The sequence below is a fragment of the Streptopelia decaocto genome, assembly GCF_964273445.1.
Source record: "Streptopelia decaocto genome assembly, chromosome: 7".
NCBI classification, from domain to species: domain Eukaryota; kingdom Metazoa; phylum Chordata; class Aves; order Columbiformes; family Columbidae; genus Streptopelia; species Streptopelia decaocto.
The window spans coordinates 54,538,766-54,552,560 of NC_138661.1; the positions used below are offsets into that span (position 1 = coordinate 54,538,766).

At 39.7% G+C, this 13,795-nt stretch overlaps 1 protein-coding gene across 2 annotated transcripts in view; it reads right to left on the bottom strand.

Annotated features, from left to right (window-relative positions):
• Positions 1 to 9,559: 9,559 nt before the first annotated feature.
• NUCB2 (nucleobindin 2) overlaps positions 9,560 to 13,795 on the bottom strand; it is a 29,752-nt gene continuing 25,516 nt past the window's right edge. For both annotated transcript variants that reach the window (XM_082058904.1, XM_082058905.1), the window contains exon 13: positions 9,560 to 13,333. In XM_082058904.1, coding sequence (XP_081915030.1) covers positions 13,221 to 13,333 — 113 coding nt within the window. In that variant the 3' untranslated portion in view covers positions 9,560 to 13,220. The remainder of the gene's footprint in view (positions 13,334 to 13,795) is intronic.

Sequence of the window (13,795 nt, forward strand, 5' to 3'; positions counted from 1 at the left end):
GACTGCCAGAGATCCCTTACTGCCTCCTTTTGGTGACTTCCACATCAAAAAAAACTTATGGTTTAACAACTGCTAGTACTAAACTTGGGAACAACTTTGGTGGTGGTGGACAATACAGATCCTGCATATTTCTTCCCCTTGTGTGCACACGTTGCTGATCCCAAACCTGATGCCCTGTAGGAGATATGGGGGCATGCAGCTGCCGCACAAGCCATCCTGTCACTTATCGTACCTTCCTGTAACGTTGGCCTGGTGAGGTGAGGATCACGCTCAGGAATGATATTACCAGAATGGTCTTTCTAGTTTTGTTCTGGTTTAAAACTAGTACTTTAAAGGTTCTATGTGGCTCTGATTTGCAGTCAGAGACAATTTATTAGCAGCCCTGTTAGGTTCTAGGAAGAAAAAAAAACTATTTACAGTGCTAATAATCTTATAGTGACCTACCATAAAGGGAGTTAATGTAGCCATAGAAAAATCCACAATCTTGTATTAAAAAGTATTGCCAAATTTCCACGAAGAGTTTAGTAGTATATTCTCATTACTCAATATTCAGTCATGCCTGGTTTTCACATTGGTTCTCAGAGAAACTACTCCAAAGTGTGCTGAATTCAACAGATGTTTTCTTACTGACTTAAAAAATCTGGATGCAGTTCAGAGGATGCCTGACTAAAATGGTGTGCCGGCACTCATCTTTCATTCATTTTTCTGAAACAGTTTAAACCAAAAAAATTACTGATCAGCATTAGTTGAGAGGTTTTACTTGATCTTCAGTGAGTTATGAGGGGAAGTTTTCTTAGTTCACTTTTAAAGCTTACAGTGTAGCTGTAGCTCATTCAATGCATAACTGTGGGATGGAAAAAATGATACTTTCCATCTTTTTTTGACATATGCAAATACTTCCTTAAAAATATAACCTCCTTTAGGTAAGACTCCAATACCTCTAATACTTTTGTGGGGTGTCTTATTCTGGTATCCAGACACAGTAAAAGAAACTTGAGTATTTGCAAACTAGTATCCAAATTTAAACTAACTTCTAACAGATAACAAATAATAATAATACAGTTTACCTGTAAACTTGAGTTGAAAGGCTTGTTCTATACAGTGTTCAATTGCTGGATGAAAGACTCACAAGTTAATGTTTTAATTGTCAGATGCCTTTGGAGAGAACTGTAGTTTGCTGATAACAATAATATAATCCATTTTCTCCAATATTAGTTCTTATTACTTCATTGGTTTCAGGTAACTCTGTCCAGTCTTTGTGGCTCTGATACGTAAGTAGAACACTTGATGTTGTCAAGTACAAAATTTGATATGGAAAGGTCAAGACAGTCAGTCTTATTGACTGTGGTTTGAGTAGGAATTTGTCTTATCTCAGAGACAACAGGAGACTTTGCTAAAGTAGGAGTGAACATCTTCCATTAAAGAGCTGCTGCAGTAAAATAGTCCTGGAACTCTAAACCAGGAGTGATTTATTATAGAATAAATAACTAGCAGAAAAAAGAAGTATTTGCCTGCTGTTGTCTGAGTGCTCTGTACCTGGACTCAGTGAGATGCTGCACTTCCATGCAGACATCCATCCATCCATCCATACATAGTGTGTCATATTGCATATATTAAAAAAAGAAATGTTGCTCTTTGTTAAAGGATGTGTCTGTTTTATTTCTGGCAACAAGAATAAGACTGAAGTATGAGTTCTAGCAACATGATAGCAAATAAGCACTTGTCTTGAGTGGATTGTTTTCAGCCCATTCATTGTCATTTCCACCAACTAAAATATTCTTTTACTTTGCTACAAAATAAGGGAAGATCTATAACTTGAGGACTAACTAGTTAAGAAGTAACCTCAGAGAAGGGTTTGATGCTAACACACCTCAAGTATGAAGTGTAAATTGATATTGCCTTCTTGCCACTAGAACTTTACAGCAAGATAAATATGAAGTTACATTTTGTGGTTGAGAGGGGAAAGGGAAAGTGAAATTGCTCCTGTCAGATGTGATATCTCCTGGAAAGAAAACTGTGGTGGATTAGCTAGATTCAAGATAAGATATTTATTTATTTATTTATGATCAGCCACTTCACTTTTAGCAAATCTCATATTGGGGAATAGAACATTCTTTACTTGTTTGAAATAAAACAATTCAAGGAAAGCAAAAATCAAAGTGAAATTCAGCCTTTGTTTATACCAGTTTGTTGGAATTTTTGTTGAGATTCTCAGTAGCAAAAATAACAGGTCAAGTAAATATATCTATTGGAGCACTGTGTGGACTAATTTAATAGAAAGCTACAGCCAAGGTTTCCTGGGGCTGAATCATCCTTGTGCATCAACTGCTAAGTTACACCTTCCAGTCCAGAAAGACTCTGTACACCTAAACCAATATTGTTTTCCCTCTCAAGTTACATCAAATAGTGCTCTGTACTGCCCTCAAAGTGAAAGGACCCAGAGATGTATTATACATACCTGGAAGCCTTGGAAATATCTCTTTTGTGATGGGTTTCTCCAGGCTCTGTACATTACTTTGAAAGCAATTCTTTTTGGCAAACATGAAAGCTGTAGGTGCTATCTGAAGTACAGATTGTAGGTAGAAGCAGTTGCCTGAGTGGCCCAGTAGCTCTTATCTGACATTATCCTTGATTATGTCTTCCTCCAGTAACTGTTGGATTTGAGTCTCTTCAGGCAAGAAATCCCTTACTCTGCACACATACACACACACAGATGATATAATATTTGCTAATGCTATATAAGGAGATAGGGGTGTGAAAAAGTTGTCACAGGAACTTGATTATTTAGCTCCTTATAGTTTTAGCATGTATATATTTGATTATTTATACAGGAAGCAAGAAGGATACAGTCTTGGTGAGGAATATAATAAGTATGAGAAATAACGTTCTTTTGACAGCTTAAACACAATGAGCCTCTAGTCCTGTGGATATGAATATGTACTTATTTATAGTAATTCAATACTTATCCAGCTACAGGGCTTCTATAACAAATGTAACATGTAATTGTATGTTTTATTTTCCCTGGCTTATGAATTTCCGAGCTTCCCTTTGCTAGTCCTTTCTCTTAAAGTGTCAGTGTCATCCTATTAGAATGTTGCCTCAGGAAAATACTTCACAAACTCCAAGAGCTACTCTTTTTTTTGGTTTTGGTTGATTTTGGTTTTTACATGTGTGTTTGTTTTGTTTGCTTTTTTTTTTTGGTAAGAGTTTCTTGAAACCTTTAAGAAAGGGTCTGCCAAGTCTGCTCAATGGATGAGGCTCCTTGATTTCCAGCAGGGTCAGCAAGAATAGAGATGCTGTGGACACTTTGGAATTCTCAGGCTAGCTCTGTTTCTCAAGCTAAATCTAGACCTCAAGATAGGTTTAGACCTACATCTGGAACATTTTTCTTTCTTTTGCATGCATTGGCTTGAAGGTGCTGTGCTATGAAGGCGTCTCACATTGGGACAAGCAACCAGATCTGGGTGGGATTCTTTTTTTTTTTTTTTTAATACATTATTAAGATAGTTCACAGCAAAGCCTGTGAAGTCTTATCAGGAGCAGTACTCCTGTTGCTCCTTAGATTCAGCCCCCTCAAAACTCTCTTTCTGGCATGTCTGTGCATATAAAGCTGGATGTCCAGGACACAACTGTCCTGATGTCACTCCAGAGCAGACTCTGAGTCTGACCCGCAGCAGAGCTAACACAGGTTTAAAGGCAGAGTGTCCTCTCCAGATGTTTTCAAGTGGACCGATGAGGAAAGCATAAACACACTGCCCAAAGACAATAGGATTTCCTTGTAGTAATCTTTTAATGTGTCACATCAGCAGTGAACTGCACTGCATGGTCATGTAAATGGAGTTTAGATTCTTTGCAATTCAATTTTGTCTCCATCAGCAAGAAACCCTTTGTTTTTAACTTTGGCATCTGTGAAGGGTCCTTCTGAGAGCTACTCATCATCTTCATACCTAAAGAGTTCTTTTTCTTCAGGGAAGAAGAAATGGGTTCTGCAAGTTCATGTGAGCACCTCCACAGCAGTTGTCGTGTCCATTAAACATGGCATTGCATCCAGCACTGGTAGAACTAAAAAGCATACAACTAGATTTCTTCAAATTTTATCAAGATATGATACAGCACTGCAGGGTGCTCATTAGTGTTTCCCCGCTCCCACAGATACTTGGCACCGTGATCCCCAGAAAAACCCATACTGGAGGCCCATAACATAGGCAAAAAGAAAATGTTTGGTAAGAATGGATTTTGCAGTTGCACCCTATGCAGCTGTGAAATTCCTCTGAAGAAAAACCAAAGGGGTGTTTGAAGGGCATTTGCTTCTCCAGTTAGAGAGATCCGGTGACTATGACCAATGGTGTTGGAGAGGTAAAGCTGCCTTCTGAGAAGCGAATACACCTTCTCTGGGGAAGTGTTTTCCAGACATCTTTAGGAAGATCTAGGGAAATGCTTTGTATCCTCATAGTTTTGAGGGCCTGTGAAGGAAATGCACAGCTGTTGGGGAACTGAGTGTAGCAGTTAAGACAGCTGTTGGGGAAAATATATAGTATTACTAAGAGCAATTCTGTGTGAGCACATAGGAATAACTGTACATTCATGTGAGGGTGTCTGGGTTAGAAGAAATGGCTGTCACAGCTCTGGAGACAACACCCATCCTTATAGCAGCGAGATGAAAATTTGGGAGTCTTAAAGCGGACACTTTGAGAATTTATCTATTTTATCACCAACCGTAGCCCTACTAACTGTAAATCCAGATGGCTACTGTTTTCCAGAAATTAAACCATAACCTCACCGCCTGGCAACGGGTTACCTATGACAGCCAGTGGCATTGTCCACTCAGGAGGATGCCAGGTAAGAGCATCATAAATTTTCTTGGAAATCTCTGCCCTGATGTGCTTGCATGTATTTGGAGAAACACAAACAGCATGTGGAGCCATGGAAGCACCGGTCTCTTCCATGTGCATCCACAACTGAAAAGCTTTCAGATCCTCATGGTCCTGTAGCAGAATTACTTTCTCTTCTCTTGCAGCATTATGTTGTGTGTTACATTGCACGTTACTCCAGAAGAAAATTTGTATCTTTCTCTCTTGCAGATACTTCAGATAAAAAGTTTAGTATTAACGGTTTGGAGTGAAAGCTCACAATCTAGTGATTCAAACCAGCTTCTTCCGAATGTCTAATTTCTATGCTTCCTTTGAAGAATATTATTTGATGAACTGTGAGGGAAAAGGGAATACGTTTGCTTCTAGATGCCCATTAAATTAAAAAGAGCAAGTAAAAGAAATGAACACTGATGAACACTGGGATGGTACCTGGCTTACTTCTCCCTTGCCTCTGTCCAGGCAGGACACGCTGTGCCAGAAGGATTTTCTCTGATGTGGCGGGAGGCTGCCCTCATCACAGGGCAGCTCTGCCCGCTCCTTGCCAGCTGTGGACAGATGTTGTCCTCCCTCTCCAGCAGTGGGTCTGCTGGGAAGCCAGAGGTGGGAGCTGCCCCAGGAGTTTGCCTGGGCATTGGACGGACTGCAGGCAGCTCCTGGGGAGAACAGCTATGTGAGAAGCGAGCTCCATTCACACAGTGCAAGTGGCTGCCTAAAATAAGCTTGAGTTACTTTTATTTTTCCACCTCATAAACAGGAGTTTGTTCCTCACTCTACAAAGGTTTAGATACTAATGTGATAGTGTATAAAAATATTTTGTTGTTTTATTGCTTAAAACAGGCAATTAAATTGTCTTGATTGAAGAACTGCAACTATTTAAATAATGTTTAGTCCACCATTAGTTGCCAGAAATATGACTGTACAGTCAGATCCAGCCAGCCAGCCACAGTTTCTTCCATGTGAATTAATTTGTGAAAAGATTATTTAGATGCATAACTTTGTCACTGTTTCTTTTTAATAATGAAGCAACCATGCCATCAAGCGGTTGGGACTTACTGCTTTGAAGTTCTGATGAGACATGCACATCAGGTGTGAGCAGGATGATGTGTATTAGCTGCTTTCTGAGTCACACTGCATCTTTTCAGTTAGTCCTTCATGGCAGTATGTGAATGTATTGCATCTAATCCCAGCACTATTTTTTCCCTATTTCATAACTACTGTGTTGCAATTTGGGTTTTTTTGTGGGTTTGTTTGGGTTTTTTTAAATAACATTTAAAAAATGCTCTATGCATTCTTGGTGCGACACTGGCGCAACCCTGGCTTTGTCCTGGGGAGCCCAAGGGAAATCTGAAACCTTCAGGACATGTCTAGACTGAAAGATGAGCTATGACAAAGCGTGGATATGCTGGCAGAGATCTAATGGCTGTGATGCTGACTGGTCCCTGGCCCTTGGCAAGGCTGCAGGATCCAGCCCGAGCCCAGAGTGCAGGTCAGGGGGGCCACCAAACATCATCGATGGACCAGCAATCTCCAGCCTACCTGCAGCTGCCAAAGTGCCAAATGAAAATGTTGCTTTTAAGCAAATGGGAACAACCCTGCCCCCCAGCTGAGTTTTCAACACAGAAATAGAAATTTAGCCACTTGAAACCACTTGCATGGTTTATAGTGTTTAATGTACAGGAAAGCTATCAGGCCAACTGAAAGACAGGCAGCTGTTAATGCAAAGACTGAGCCAATGAAAATGCAACTTGGGGGCTGTAAATATTTAATAGATAAATTAATAAAGACTGTTCTGATGATACTGTAATTACCTGCAGATTGAACTAAATCTACCCATCGGGGAGATGACTGGGTGGTTATTTTTCTTCTCTGACTATTGCAAACACAGTAGAAAGTTAAAATACAGATACTTACTTTGACAATGAGTACAATATGTGATTTATTAAGTTCTCGATAATAATACTCAGTGAGCATTTTACAGCACCTAGTTTTCCTCTTTCTTAAGAAATGTGTAGAAAGAGGGTGTTTAGATGAAGAATTATAGAACTATTTTAGTTGAAAATGAGCTGTAGCTTTATGTGTAGTAAGCAGCGTAACATTAAACACAGACGATTAAACTAGAGATACAGGGCAACTCTGATCAAGAATTTAAAGCACATGCCTTGATGCCAACACTAGTCCTTTATCCCAGTTCCCATGTTTAACATCACAATTTTTGTCAATTTGTGTGGCTTTCATTGGTTGTTGTGCTTCCCTGGGAGAGTCAGACTGAAGGAACTAGCAACCCTAAGCTGGCTCTGACATATGCAATTGTTACCTTTAGAATTCCTGGCGGGGGGAAAAAGCTGATATAAACCAGCTTACCAGCCATTTCCAAAGAAGCCATTCCTTGAGCAGCATTAGGAATGACAGTGAGTTGGCATCTGTATAATCCAGTTTCTTCCACCTGTATTTTTGGCAGAAATAGTGCAGTATTGCCTTTTAAAATTTCACTGTCTAGCATGGAGGATCCTACTCCAGGAGGACTGGTTTCCAGCTATAAATGTAAATAGTATATTTTCTTGGTCAATATCTTGGGTTTCTAAATACCAAATGATTGTCAGATTGTTGTTATCCAGTTGTGCTGTACTGTACTCGGAGATCAAGCACGGAACCCAGGAGTCTGTACTCAGGAACAGCACTATTAGTGCTTATTTGCACTTTCAGGGTCTCTTCCAAAAGGAAACAGCATAATGTAAGAAATGCATTCTTAGAAAACAACAACAAGAAAACAAATACCCCACAACCTTTTTGAAACATGGCAGCTGTTGTTTGGCTTTTGGGGGATCATTCAGTTTTCAACATCCTATTTTATTATGTCACCACTCTGCTTCTTAATTATCTTGTAGAAGTGCGGGTAATCCTTGTTTTAGGCTCCCTCTAGTGAAGAAACGGTATGAAACCGTGTGTGCTGGCCATGTGAAAAATCCTTGTGTTGTTATAGTAGATTTTGCATCACTTCTCCGTGGTACTAAATGCACTGGCAAGGTCCGCACAGCCTGTAGAACAGCTGCGGGCTCACGAATGTCACTCATTGCTACTGAAGTATCTAGTGCCTTTCTGTGACTGTGGAGATTTCCAAACACACGAGTTTGCACAGGACTCTAATCCATGGCTGAGGAACTCCTCCTCTCCTCCTGGGTGGGCTCCAAATTCTGCCCAGCAGAGGTGGGGGGCTGCCTGCACCTCCATCCTGCTTCCTCCACTGCCACTAGGGAGCTCAAACACTGGAGTCTTCTTTTCAATGTAATATTAACAGCAAAGAAGAGCTACTGGGAGAAGGTGTGGAATGAGATATTAGAGGGGAAACTCTGTGTATTGTCTGCACCATCACCTTCTACAACACAGGAATGGCTCTGTGGGCAGTTTCCTGGAAGATACAAGCTGTGAGCCATTATGTGTTAAGGAAATGCACATTTGAGTAAATACTAATTGTTTGCAACATACTCTGAACAGCAGTCACTGTGCAGTCATTCAGACTAAGAGCTTCCCAAATTGATGGAAAAGGTGCAAAGAATGGAGAGGTCAGCTTTGTAGTGCTGCTCTATCCTTGCATTTGACACTGAAAAATATACCAAGCTTAGAAACTTGAGCATCTCTGCAAAAAATTCCTTCCCCTCATTGATATTGTTCTTTACTACATGTGCAACTATGCAGGCTGTTATTTAGCATAATGTTGGATAGTATAATTATGAAAAGTGTTACTACTGGATACAAAGTGATTCTGGCAAGTGTGGCTTTAAAGGCATTAGAAAACATTGGGTAACTGTAGATGGTTTTGGTATTTGCTGTCTGTGGATGCATAAATAACAGGACTCAAGCTAGTTGTCTATTTCCCATTACATTAAACAACAAAAAAGTAAACTAAACTACACCGAGTGTTGCTATATTTTCAGATGGGACTTTCATTTCACTATCAACTACCTCTCAACTTCAGTAACAGATACCTGAGGATGCAAACAAGAAAATACTTCTAGGGCCAACCTTAAGGGTCAGCTCCTGGCATCTGCTATGTACTTTGATGTACTTTGGCATAAACTATAAAAGGACAACCCATAGCTCAGAGCTTCAGTTCTTTGCAACATGCCACCATTCATCACATTTTTCTTAATTGAGATACATTTACAAAATGGAAAAGTCTGATGTGGCTGGATATGGCATCAAGTCCTGTGGCTCTCCCCAAGAGACACATTGCCACGGCTATTCTGATATCCCCCAACGGCCAGGCCCTGGTTTTGAAGGCAAAATCTGTAAGCAAAGAGAAAACAACCTAGAGAGAATCTGTTATTAAACCTGGGCGTGCTTCACCTTTTCTGGGATTTCTGTTTTGAATTTGTAACAAGTCAGGGAATTGTGTGGTGTTGGCCTGAGTTTGTAATGCTTTTGCAGGAGCATTTTAATTAGTTGGTTTTGTATTTTTATGAATACAGAAAATTGAGCATGCGAATGCTTAATTAGCGAATAGCTCTTGCAGCTGGTACCAGGGAAGAATACAAGATACTTACATATTTTTATAAATTCCTTTTCATATCTTTTGAGTAAGCAAAAATGGAAGGCAAACAGGGCCTCTAAACAGGAAGTTGTGCATATAGACAAGATCTAAACCCACTTCTTTCCCACCCGCTTAAAACAAAACACTAGACGTCTGTCACTGCGCTGAGTTTCAGTTTAATCCAGTTAAAAACTAATCTATACAAAGTACAGAGCGGGGCTTTTTTTTTTTTTTTTCCCTACATGTATTGCACTGGAGGATATGGATTTGTACAACGTTGACCAAATCTTACTCCTTCATCCTCCTACCAAAATCCCAGCCAAGTACAAAACCAAATCTCTGCATCTTTGTCTTGGAACTGGTGTCTGTATGAAATTACATTCAGTTTTCTTGTAATCACCTCCTAAATGAAAAGCAGAGTACAGGTGAAAGCACAGGAGCCCATGATATTCCAGTCCCTTATTTATCTGTGATTATAGCTTTCTACTTCCTTACTTAGCTGTACACTTAGTATGTTTGGGGTTTTTTTTTCAACTTTAAAAAGCTCCTGAGAAATCAGTACCATGGTAGAAACATGCTTTTAGCAGCTAATACTTTTAGTTGCTTTTATGGAAGAGAGAACCCAATTAAAAGACATCAGCACTGAAAACAACAAAACACATTGAAAAGCAACAAATCTGTGAAACATTGCATGTGTGACTTCAGCACATTGCATAACCTCTAAGGCAGATGTTCCTCAAAGGTTCCTCACTCTTACTTAAACCACACTTCAGAACTGATCCGCAAAAATAGCTTAGTGGCTTTATTACACTCAGATGGAGACCTCTTTTAGCCTGGGCCTTTGAGAAGGATGAGATGGACAGTATTGTGTGAACATTGTCTGTCAACAGACCACACCTGACAGATCATCTTCTGGAAGAACATCCACCAAGTCCTTGCTGTCTTTGTGGACATGTGATACAGGTACCCATGCACATGAGACTTTTGAACTGGGCGGATGAGCATGAAGTTGTAACTTGGTCTTTCATCGCAAAAAACATTTAGGCAACAAACTTAAGATGTGCTCAGTAGGAGCTCAGGAACTTAAGCATTACTGAGGACTGAGGCTCTGACTTCCACATAATTTAGGGCAAATAACTGGCAGTTTGACTGAGCCTTGATTACTGTTAAAGATAAACCAAAACACCAATTCTAAGGCTTAAAAAACTGCCTGTTTCCTCTTCTAAAACATGAACAGAAAGTCTGTAGAATATTGCTGAACTGCAAGCCTACTAATTAAATTAACACTGACAAGAACAACATTTAGCTATCATATAGTAATTGAAGGTGTACGTCATTTTATACTGAATGCACCCCAGTGGCTGGTTGAAATGCAAAATGAGAAACTTTTGCTAATGCTAACTCACAGCAAGGGAAAACTCTGATTTCTCACAAGTGGCTTCCTCAGAGGCCCACTGACACTCACTACCCGGTGGCGTGCAGAAGCTGAGTTCAGCGCCCAGGCTACAACAGTTCTTCACAAAACTCTGGGTGTTTCCAGGTAAATGGGATAAGAGAGATACAATACCCATCTCTGACAGCAGGGATAGTCAGGATCTTACAATCAAAATGTAAGAGGCTGCCCTGAAACCAAAGCTTGAGCATTACATTACAAAGCATCCCATTAAATATGACATTTGTTAGGAGGCAGATATAGCCTGAAGGAATGATTTGTATGGTAGAAATGCCTTTACACCAAAGGTTTCAGTCCTTGATTCTGTACAAACATCTGTGGCTGTATCATTTGTCCTCTGCAAACTTTCATGTGGGATGGGGTGAACACACACGAAAAATTTCCCCCACCTTTTCCACAATGTTTGAATAATTCCCCCTTTGTTTCCCTCCTTGCTCTGTTACCCATTATCAGGCTGCAACCCCGAAGCCAGGGCTGTGCAGTGAGAAACTCTGTTAGTCTGGATGTAACTAGAACTATGTCTGGGACTCTTGGCAAACAGTCTCCTGCCAAAGACATACTCAAACTGATGTTAGAAGCATGGAAATGACAAACTGTGGGGACACCAATTTTGGCAACAAAATGTTAACCAGTTGTGCAGAGAACAAAACAAAAAAAAAAAAAGGTAAAAGTCCAGTTGTTTGAGTAGCATAAATGAGGGAAATGTGACATGACAACTAACAAGATGAAACAGATAGGGAAACCTAATCTGTTCTGGCAGGGAATTCTATGATATTGTGTGGACAAAAAAGAATGTGCTCGGTCCTGCTTAAAGGAGCCTTAAACATGGAAGGAACACACCTAGCTTCTATCACAGTTCTTCAGAGAAACTTACCAAATGTCAATACAAAACATGGGTTATTGCCTTCTGTCTTACTTGAGTTGACTAAGATTTTCAAATCTTATTCTGAAAGGAACATATTTTTATAACTGAGGGTTGCCTCTGTTTCTGTGCTCAAAACTCATATGATTTCTTTTAATGACACTCAGCAGTTAGCCAGAGAACAGGAAGGAAAGGCAAAGGATACTTGCCACGGTGTATGTGTATCAGTATCAGTTCAAAGCCAGCATTATACAGTCAGAACAATCCGTGTTTAAAAAAAGCCTCAAACAGGGTTTACAGATTAGGATACTTCCAGTCTGAAATGAATGACAAGCAAGGACAATCGCACAACTTTGCAACATTATAGTAAAACCCACAGGAAAATGAACTTATTCTTGTAAAATCTTGGCTTACAACATTAGGGACCTCCCCTGGTTGGTTACCAAAATAATACAATCAAGTAGCACTCCTGTTTTAAGACCCTTCACAAACTTAGACCAACTGCTGAAAAACTAAGAGTTCATAGTAAGACTCTTAACAAGTCAAAGATTCATGTCTGAGAAGAGCCTTCTGAAGCGCATGGTGCATCTTGAAAAATCTGGTATTATCATAGGAGGTAGGATAATCTGTACAGAAAAAGACAAAGTCTTGTTCTGTTTTGCACAATATTTCTATCAACATAAAAAGCTTACTTAATAACATGCAAAATTTTGAGATCAGCTGGCACCTGATGAAAGAAACAGGGACGAAAGTACTGTCCCAAGAGCCAGCTGAGTATTCAACTGCTACACATAATTAATCTCAACAAGGAGGACGGTTCAGATCAGTACACCAGAAATACAACATTTTTTGAAGGCTTACAGTGAAATTCTTAGGCTTCTGTAAACATGAAAAATATTCACTGTTCCACATAATTCTTCATTGTGTTTAGATTTTAGAAAGTGCAAATTTTCTGTGATTAAGGATAAGTGTGATTGGTTTTTTTAATTTGGTCTCAAAGAAGAATAGGTTTGGAAGTGCTGGAAATGGTAGGCCTTTATCTATGGTCTTTGTTTCTCCGTATTTTGCTTCTCAGCATGTCTGGAAAGAGTTTCTACATAAAACTAGACCTAACTTGACATTCAGGCCAGTTCCCTGCTTCCTCTCTGAGCAGATTCCAATTTGTGCCTAAGCAGAGAATGGCAGACATCTCCTCCCTTCTTTGTAAGAGAAGAGTTCAGCTCAGTCCCCTGCCCATAAAAACCTTTATAGTTTTCCTCAGTTCCCTCCTCCATTATAACCTCTGAATGATTCCCTTGCTGTGCTGCTCAATGATGCATTGGAGAGAAAATTAGTTTAATTTATTATTCAAATGTGGTTTCATACTTCACCTCTAACATTCCTAATGGTTTGACAATCTGAGGAAAAAGTGAAGAGTTCATGTTTCGCTCTGATTTCCTGCCCACCCACTGCCCACCCTTCCCTCCCCCCAATAATAAAGATGCTACAAAGTTGAGGCACAAGTGGTTAAGGGTGAACTTGATCAGTTCTAGCAGCTGGTTCTTGGACGTGTACTGGTGGTAAAGGCTGATCACCTCCCGCAGGGTGTTTTGGTGCATCCCCAACTTTGTGTTCACCGGCTGTAAAACAATAATAAAACCATTTGAATTTGCCACAAATGTGAAAAGCCTCTAAAGGCAAGTTTCTAGTGCAGGGACAATCAAAAACAAAGTTCTGGGGTTTGGTCTGTAAGCGGAATAAAGAATTTTATTTGTGACTCCTAATGAAATTGGATTGAGATTACCCAACAGACTGGTCTTCCACAGATTTATATAAACTTATAATATCCTCTTAGATTACTAGTTGTTACTGTTTTCTGTGAAATATTTTTACTTCCATAAAACATTGGTTCTTTGGAGATTTTTCTTTCTGGAATATATTAGGTTTATGAAACCTTTAATGTCAATATGAGAAGCTTGGAAAAAATACCCACAACAACCTGCTCCTGTATTTTACTCCTCACTGTGTCAACAATACAACACTCTCCCTTTGCCTACCTTTGAATAATACTCATTTTCATAGTTTGCTGTAGATTTCAGAAC